This window comes from Sinohyriopsis cumingii, chromosome 1 (genome assembly GCF_028554795.1).
Source record: "Sinohyriopsis cumingii isolate HCF-2022 chromosome 1, ASM2855479v2, whole genome shotgun sequence".
Lineage (NCBI taxonomy): Eukaryota > Metazoa > Mollusca > Bivalvia > Unionida > Unionidae > Sinohyriopsis > Sinohyriopsis cumingii.
The window spans coordinates 154,516,914-154,526,632 of NC_142961.1; the positions used below are offsets into that span (position 1 = coordinate 154,516,914).

The following is a 9,719-nucleotide window of genomic DNA, read 5'->3' on the forward strand; positions in this document are numbered from 1 at the left end:
TTGACCTCGGTGCAAAACTATACCTGGATTCATGCTATGGCCAGCCTTATTTATCCCCTCTTTGACCCTGGTTTTCTTCTTGTCTGTTTTCGCCATGACTGTTTGTGAACGGAACCCCAATTTGTCAGAGTTAACGTGCCACCACGATTTCACAGCATGCCGGAACCGGAATAAAGCATTCCAATTAGTTACCAGAATAATCAGGAACAAACTGTGAATTCCGGAACAAACCGAAAACGCCGGAACAAAATAAATTATTAATAGTCGAAAATACTTACTATTTTATTCTTTTCTGACATTTTTAAATTATAATTAATCTCGAAGTAGTACAATCTGATCCAAAACATAATTTAATTATGTTATAGTTACAGTAAAATTTCATAGTTACGAATTTCGTTTATAGTCGTTGAACGCTCTCATACCTATCCCAATATCTATTTGCCTGAACGAATTTAAGAAACTCTCTCTCTCTCTCTCTCTCTCTCTCTCTCTCTCTCTGTTATCTATGTAATGTGAATTCGGATGTAATTCACGCTCGACAACAAACAACCACTTCATGACAAACTCACAAAAAAGAAGAAAAAGTTATGTGTATCATCGTGTAAGAAAAAGTTGTGTATCCTCGTGTAACAAAAAGTAATGTGTATCCTCGTGTAAGAAAAAGTTATGTGCATCATCGTGTAAGAAAAAGTTATGTGTATCCTCGTGTGAGAAAAAGTTATGTGTATCATCGTGTAAGAAAAAGTTATGTGTATCCTCGTGTAAGAAAAGGTTATGTGTATCCTCTTGTAAGAAAAAATATGTGTATCATCGTGTAAGAAAAAGTTATGTGTATCCTCGTGTAAGAAAAAAGTATGTGTATCATTGTGTAAGTAAAAGTTATGTGTATCCTCGTGTAGGAAAAAGTTATGTGTATCCTCGTGTAAAAAAAAGTTATGTGTATCATCGTGTAAGAAAAAGTTATGTGTTTCATCGTGTAAGAAAAAGTTATGTGTATCATCGTGTAAGAAAAAGTTATGTGTATCCTCGTGTAAGAAAAAATTATGTGTATCATCGTGTAAGAAAAGCTTATGTGTATCATCGTGTAAGAAAAAGTTATGTGTATCCTCGTGTAACAAAAAGTTATGTGTATCCTCGTGTAAGAAAAAATTATGTGTATCATCGTGTAAGAAAAGCTTATGTGTATCATCGTGTAAGAAAAAGTTATGTGTATCCTCGTGTAAAAAAAAAGTTATGTGTATCATCGTGTAAGAAAAAGTTATGTGTATCATCGTGTAAAAAAAAGTTATGTGCATCATCGTGTAAGAAAAAGTTATGTGCATCATCGTGTAAGAAAAAGTTATGTGCATCATCGTGTAAGAAAAAGTTATGTGCATCATCGTGTAAGAAAAGCTTATGTGTATCATCGTGTAAGAAAAAGTTATGTGCATCATCGTGTAAAAAAAAGTTATGTGTATCCTCGTGTAACAAAAAGTTATGTGCATCATCGTGTAAAAAAAAGTTATGTGCATCATCGTGTAAAAAAAAGTTATGTGCATCATCGTGTAAGAAAAAGTTATGTGCATCATCGTGATCCACCGACATAGATACTGATTCTTCTTTTAGGGAGCAACCAGTAAATTACAAAGTCGTGTTTTCGTCTATTGATATCCACAACAGTAAATTACAAAGTCGTGTTTTCGTCTATTGATATCCACAACAGTAAATTACAAAGTCGTGTTTTCGTCTATTGATATCCACAACAGTAAATTACAAAGTCATGTTTTCGTCTATTGATATCCACAACAGTAAATTACAAAGTCGTGTTTTCGTCTATTGATATCCACAACAGTAAATTACAAAGTTGTGTTTTCGTCTATTGATATCCACAATACTGCAATGGAACAAAATCCTCACACAGGATGAATAAAGTTATTGACGATTCATCATCCACACGTTGTTGAGAGTATGGATACGAATTCCCAAAACATTTCTTCTGATTCTGTCAAATGGACCAATCTAGAAACTAGCCCTGCAATTGGACATTCTAACGGAACATTCACGGGCATAACTGTTAAAATTTTACTTTGTTGTCAAACATCACATCATACGTACGATCCTAAATGAAGATGTTTACTTTTTGGTAAAAAATGAAACCCATGTAACCCCAAAAATCAAATAAACATAGATGCAATTTTCCAGATGACTGTGGAGCTTGGGATGGGTCAAAAGGTACCTAAGCTCCAACTATTACCTGATTTCATCAAATGGAGAATGAAGAAAACATTTCTCAGAAGTGGAGTGTACGGAACAATTAGTTTTTTTTAAATAAAAAAAAAACATGCTCCTCTTCCCGAACGATTCTCTCATGACAATATATTGTTACGAGCCTAGGCTCTTACAAAAAGTAACAGAAAAAGAGTGAAGACAACAGGCTTAGTAAAATTTTAAAAATAATTTATTTCCCTATAATATCAAGTGAAAAATGACAAGAAAGAACTTACGGTTTTACGAACCTAATCCAAACTTAATCCAAGAATTAAAAAATAGAAGTCATAGTAATAAAACGACGTGAATGAATCTGAGTTCGAATCCCGATGAAATTCAAAATGGAAGAACATGGCGTCTGTTGTAACCTGAGAACTGCTGCAGTGTCAACAATCTCATTTTTTTTGTTGAATCACATAAAATATTACTCCGGTTTTTTAATTCTGTATAAATTTCGATAAATGCCCTTGTCCAAGAATTAATTTAGAGCACTAGTATTTCCATGGAAAAGAATCATTTAAATTCAAAATAATTTGAAGAAAATAAAATAATAAGCCCAAACTGGACACAACACAAAACACCTTAACGTCTCAAGCGTTAATGCACAATTGACTATTCTTTCTCAAAACATTAGTAATAATTCTAAGACGCAAAACAGATGCCCGGATGGGGGGTCAACCTTCTAGAAATTGAAGTTTGTTACATGATAAATATCACGTAATCCACGTATGGCCTTGACTCAACATTATAATTCTTACTCTGAGAAAGAATTAAAAAATTATTAAAAAAGTTGTTTGCTAAAACTGTAACTGGTTCAGAAAAAATGATACAGTGTTTCTATTATTAAGTATTTCCCAAATGAAAATTTTAAAAAGTCAGGTCAAACAGAACTGAACTTAATTCTTTTAAAAAAAAATTAAGTCCAATAAACAATATTACATTACAATAACATATAATGAAATAAAATAAAAACATTTAAAATTCAGAAAACAATTAAATAAAATAATATATATATATATATATATATATATATATATATATATATATATATATATATATATATATATATATATATATATATATATATATATATATATATATATATATATATATAACTTTATAATAATAAATCAAATCTACTACACTTCTCTGAAACGAATTACATGGTTAACCTCTGATGGCAATCTGTCTTTACATGAACATATAGGTACATTTCCAGTTGTAGCTCCCCATGAAAACTGTAAACACAGCTGTGAAGAATACTTACGCCTCATATATTCGTAAATGTCTTAAGTTCTTACAACAAATAAACCTTGCATTGTTCTTCAAAGACTCCAAAAGAAGTGCTTCGAATTAAGTGGTCAGAGAAGTATCAAAGAAGTTAGAGAAACAAAATACAGAGACAAAAGGAAAACAAACATATCAGTAGTAACATAAGACGTATTGCAGATAATGCAACAGAAAATGAAAACATAGTAAGCAGGAACCATCCCTTTATAGGATAAAAGTTAGGCCACTCACTCTATATTATTTTGTATACTGATGAACAACTGACGGACTTTAGAAAAACTATGCTGTACAGGACAGACGTTCCTTAATTTAGACACAACATTCAGTTTATGCGACATGCACGTGGCTATGACTCTATATAAACAATCGATTGTGAATACGAGTAGTATGAAACTACGGGTTTACCGCACTTGTCATCTTTGTGGCTTTTCCACTCGTCCTCGTCACTACCCACTATGTCTATTTAGCCCCTGTGTGAGCGTTGTCTGTTGGCCCTCTTTGTGTCGTTTCCATGTGGATGAGATTCTACCCACCATGACTGGATCACTCGCGTGACGCGTGTACTTACGTGTGTGAAGTCAAAATTAAAAGTAAACAACAAACAACGTTCACATAGGGGATAAATTGTCTTGGTGGGTAGGGACTGATACAGGCGAAGCTCCATTATTTACTGGCCCGATATTTATTCATGACTCTGAATAATATTCAGATTTGTTTTCATCTTAAAGTTAAACATGCTGACGTTGACACGACTGACTTAGTGATCGGAAGCGATGACGTAAAAGCAATGGTGAAGGACATAATAATCACATTTCCAAACGCCTCTCAAGTTTGGTGCACTCGTCATTTATGACAAAATACAAAACGGAAACTAGTAGATGATGCAGTTATCAAGACAGAGACAAGATTCTGAATAAGCTATATAAAGACGAAGGACTTGTAAATGCCGATTACAGCATCAGTTTTGACGTCATGACGGATGAATAAGCAATCAAAATTAAACATGTCTGTGATAAATTCAGAAAATATTTTGATCACATTCTCGAAGATCAAATTAAATCTAAGGGAAATTAAACCTGCCGTGCGGGACGTATTGATAAATCATGGTCGATCAATAACTATGAATCTGTCAAACATATGTTCAAACAAAGAGGAGACTAGAAATATAGACTTTTACTGGATTAAAATATATGACATGTCTGAAATAATAGGCGTTCAGTTTAAAAGCCTACGGAGGGCTGTCATGAGTACAGGACAAAACTATAGACTAGCGGACAGTCATAAACACTGCCTGACAATGTGACATCTAAATCCGTGCGGCAGCCAAAACAAATGATGAACGTGAAAAACATTATGGAGACATTTCACAAAAGTAGTGAATGGGGATATTATAGGGTCTATGGGACTTATCATTAAAAATACCCTTGGGACAATATAGGATCTATGTAAATTTAACATGGAGAAAAATCGTGGGACAATATAGGGTCTATGGGAATTAACATGGACAAAAACCCTGGGACAATATAGGGTCTATGGGAATTAACATGGACAAAAACCCTGAGCAGCAGAGAGGGTGAACAGACCACTTAAGGGAGTGGTCACCCTTGTGTTTTACCAAAAAAATAGTGACCACTCATAGAGGTCAATTACCACGTCTACGATTATTGTTTGTCCCAAACAGAATTGTAGACGAGCCCTCTCTGCTGCTATCAGTCTTGGGAATCATTATCTGAATCATGGGAATCTTCATCTGAATCATGGGAATTTGTTCTATGTTTCAAGTAATATTCAAGTTCTGATGGTGGTTTTTCTATTTTTGGATTTATGTTCTTTCTTTTTCTGTAATAGTTCATCAAACTTCGATATCGATCTCCACCGCAATTTTTGCAAATTTGATATAATCCTCTAACGCCGTTGTTACATCCAACACAACTTCGTGGACCAGCATGAGGATTTTTCTTTATAAGATAATTATGTTTCTTGCAATATTCTCCACGACATTTTTTATTACAATTGTTAGTGGTTCCTTGACGCAGCCACGCACAGTTGTTCATTATATTAATGATATCTGTTTAATTCAATTTAATTTTATCATCACCCCTCTCTGCTGCTCTCCTGTTACCCAAATATTTTATCAATACCCACACGATATCTTGTTCTTGGATCATGTAAATTTATTGTTATAAATCCATGCGGAGTAGCTTGCGCTCGTGAGAAGAAATTTTTGAATTTAATTATATCCATGTCACCACCACACCAAGTTTGATGAATATTTCGCAACGTGTGTGTGTCTACGCCATTAAACACAACTAAAATGTTGCAGTTGTCTCTGATCACCTTCGGAATTTGTGTATATCGTTGAGTAACATAGATCACGTCTGTATTTTTATGTCTCCCTCGGGAAAATATTCTGGCTGGATTTGATTGTTTATCTAGCATCACATCGTCGTATACAACTAAATTATTAATAAATCCGTCTATGGAATCTACGGATGGTGCTTCATCAATATCGGTTATAAACTCTATAACATCATTATCTTCATCCAGTAATCGTGCGTTTTCATTGAAATCTTTAAGTACATCATAACATCGCTGATCATCAACGGATGGTGCTACTAAATATAATTTATCCCATTTCAACCATCTCATTATCAGATTAAGTAATAATTGCGTCTTACCCGATCCAGATGGTCCTATGATAATCATTCTGATGGAGTTCGGTAGCGCAGGATGATGCTTAACTGGCTCTCGTTGCCGAGTTGCTGAGAAATCAATTATATCCATATATATTATAACATGAATTTATATTGTTTACGCTGTAGAGTTAAAACTCCAACTACTGATTTAGCTACGGTTATAACAAAAAATAAAAAAATAGCGTACGGTGGAAAATGTTCTATATGCGGTAGAAAGAAATTTTCGTTTTTACCTAATAACCGCGGTGGTGATATTGCTAATTTGATGTCAAAGTTTCCAGGTGCTCCATGGGCTAAATACAGTGGAGAAAAACATCTACCAGGATATAATTATTGCGGTCCTGGTACTCGACTCGATATCAGGCTCGATGATCAAGATCAACCAAAACCAGGCGAGGAACCAATAAACGCTATTGATCGAGCTTGTCATGCTCATGATGTAGCTTATAAAAGTCAAAATCTACAAGATAGGCATATTGCAGATGTAAAATTAATTCATTCATTAAATTCTATAAAAAATAAAAATATTAGAGAATCATTAGCTAATTGGTTAGTAAGATCCTCGATGAAAGGTAAATTAGCGATTGGGGCTGGTAATTAATAATGGAATCAATTTATTATTCACCGAGAGGATACTGGAGAGGCAAAGCAGCAATCGGTAAACTTGCTGATGCAGCGGCGGTTAAACATTCTACTGCTAAAACGTGGTTATCTAAACAAGCAATATGGCAAATTTATCCACCACGTCCTAAACAAATTCAGTACGCGTATTTCGATGTCAGTGTTCCTAATGAAGTTCATCAAGCTGATATTCTGTTTTTACCGCATGATACTGTGCGTGGAAAAACGTACAAATACGCGCTAACCGTAGTTGATGTTGCAAGTAGATATAAAGAAGCAGAGCCGCTATCAGCGAAAACATCATCTGAAGTAACCAATGCGTTTGAACGAATTTATCAACGAGGTGGTGGACCACGAGGTGGTCTGCGATGGCCACAGCTACTACAGGTTGATCCTGGTAAGGAATTTCTTGGTCCAGTATCATCGCTGATGAAACAACATAATACCAAAATACGACGAGGTCATACTGCAATTCACCGTGATCAAGCAATTGTTGAGCGATTTAATCGAACACTTGCTGAACGGTTATTTGGATATCAACACGCGAGGGAATTTATTCAGGATAAAAGATCTCGTGAATGGGTGGCAAGATTACCAGGCGTGATAGCTGCATTAAATAATGAGATCACACGAACAACCAACATGAAACCCATTAGCGCGGTCACAAAAAAAAATATACCAACACAACGAAAAGATGCTGGAAAACAAAAAATATTAGGTGATGTCACAGTCAGATATTTATATGGGCCTGGTGAACTTGAAGGTGGTAGCGCGAGAGCAACTGATCCTATTTGGAGTGTTACCACACACAAAATATCTACCGTGACAAGATCCACTGGGAGAAACGTAGGCGTTTCCAGACCTGCAATCTACAGATTAGATTCGGCCGCTCCTCAACGTGGATTTACACGTGAACAACTACAAATAATTCCCGCGGATACACAACTACCACCGCGATCACTTCAGTGATTTCGATCACTTAACTAGCACCCAAGGCGCTAACGCCTCTACGTCGATTACACTCAAGACAGGTTAACATGGTATTTTCTCGTGTATGACCGCGACTATTATCTTTTCTATCTACGGTAAATTGTCTTGAATCATTACTCGAATACCGCCATAACATTATACAATTACAACTGGTGCAATGATTGTTCTGCTGCTGTTTTAACTCAATAATAAATTCAACATCAAGATCAAAGTCACGTTTATTTTTTTTATCAGATTGTTTGAATCCGATTAATTTTTTTCTTATTATATCATCATCGATGATGTTAAATTTATCAACGATTTCAGGAATTATAATTCTACGTAATTGAGATATATTTCTGACCCTCGATACCGCTAAATAAACTAAATTTGACCACTCGATGCGATCGTCTACAATCCAAACTCGTGTATCAGAAATAGTTAATCCCTGAGACGAGTGGATTGTCATAGCGTATCCCAACACCCATGGAGATTTGTCAGCGTGTATTGCATCTTCGACCACACTGATATCAACGGCGACAATATCATTTAATACGAGATTCTGTTTCCTTGACTCTGTCAAGGGTCCTGGAATATCAACATTAATATTCTGTTTTCGTGTATCTGATGGTCTATAACACAACGGTACGGGTAATTCTGAATATTTTTCTTCATGCAGCTGAAATAACTGTTGTTGTAAAGCGTCTCTGATTATTTTTCTACTTGCTACGATCAAATCGGTGGGTCTCCATGAGTTCAAAAAATCACTCATTGATGTCTCTGAGATCACTCCACGTATTATTTCACACTGAATTTTGTTTGATTGTAATCTGATTAATTTTTTAAACTCCCTCAAATTTGCATCAAGAGCTCTATGATCATCATCTATTTCTTCATAATAATCAACGAAATTTTTTAACCAATCATGTGGAGATGGTCCAACAAAAGGCGGCGGTTGACCATGATCGCCACACATTATTATAGCGGTATTTTTCGTCAACAACCAATCAAGAAACATTTTTAATGTATCCAATGACACAGTGCATATCTCATCCCAAATAATTATTTTAGGTATATATTTTTCTCCCATCCGTTCAGGAGTCCATGTATCTCCGCGCCATCGAAAGAAACTATGATACGTGCACGATTGTACTTGCCGCTGTTTCATCTCACGTGCAAGTCTATGTGTGGGTGTCAGCACGATTATATCTGAATTTCTAAAAACATTAATCGTTCGAGTTGTTTTGCCGCATCCACCAGGTCCATTGAGATATACTGTCTTATATCTGGTTATTGGATCACTCAACGATGGTGCCTTCGACATTTCTGATATTTTATTACCCTCACGATAAAAATCTCTCATTGGAACATCTGCTGATTCTGTGTAATTGTGTAATAGTTCCTTTTTTATTCTCCACGAACCCCATCGTTCATCATTACTTGTAAATTTCATAACAGGTTCTAAATATTTACTTGAAATATAAAACGAATCTGTTGCGACTCTGACTGCGGTCTCAGGAAATCTATTAATCATCGATAATAAATTTATAGAAACATAAGCCAACATGGAAGATCTTAGATGAGTATATTGCGGGGATACGTCATTTATGTAACTAACGATCGTACCTAATTTTGTTCCGTCGGATAAATAAACACTCTCTCGATTTACAAACGTATTTTTCGCCGTTGTATCAGCGATTATAAAATCGTAGTCGGCATCATCTAGAATTAATCGTGCGTGATGTCTTTTATAATCATATGCACCACCTTGAGTAAATTTACCTATAATTTTTCTACCGAGATCTTTTGCGGTTTTGAGTTTATTAGGAATATCATCTTCGGAAATATCAGGATATTTTTCCTTAAACTCGCTAATAACTTCAGAATCTGACATGG

At 35.1% G+C, this 9,719-nt stretch overlaps 1 protein-coding gene across 1 annotated transcript in view; it reads right to left on the minus strand.

Moving 5' to 3' along the window:
- Positions 1–171, minus strand: part of LOC149808194 (uncharacterized) — a 44,910-nt gene extending 44,739 nt beyond the window's left edge. Inside the window, exon 1 of the mRNA XM_089974532.1 lies at positions 24–171. Within this exon, the coding sequence (XP_089830658.1) occupies positions 24–96 (73 nt within the window). The 5' untranslated portion in view covers positions 97–171. The remainder of the gene's footprint in view (positions 1–23) is intronic.
- Between the last annotated feature and the right edge of the window lie 9,548 nt (positions 172–9,719).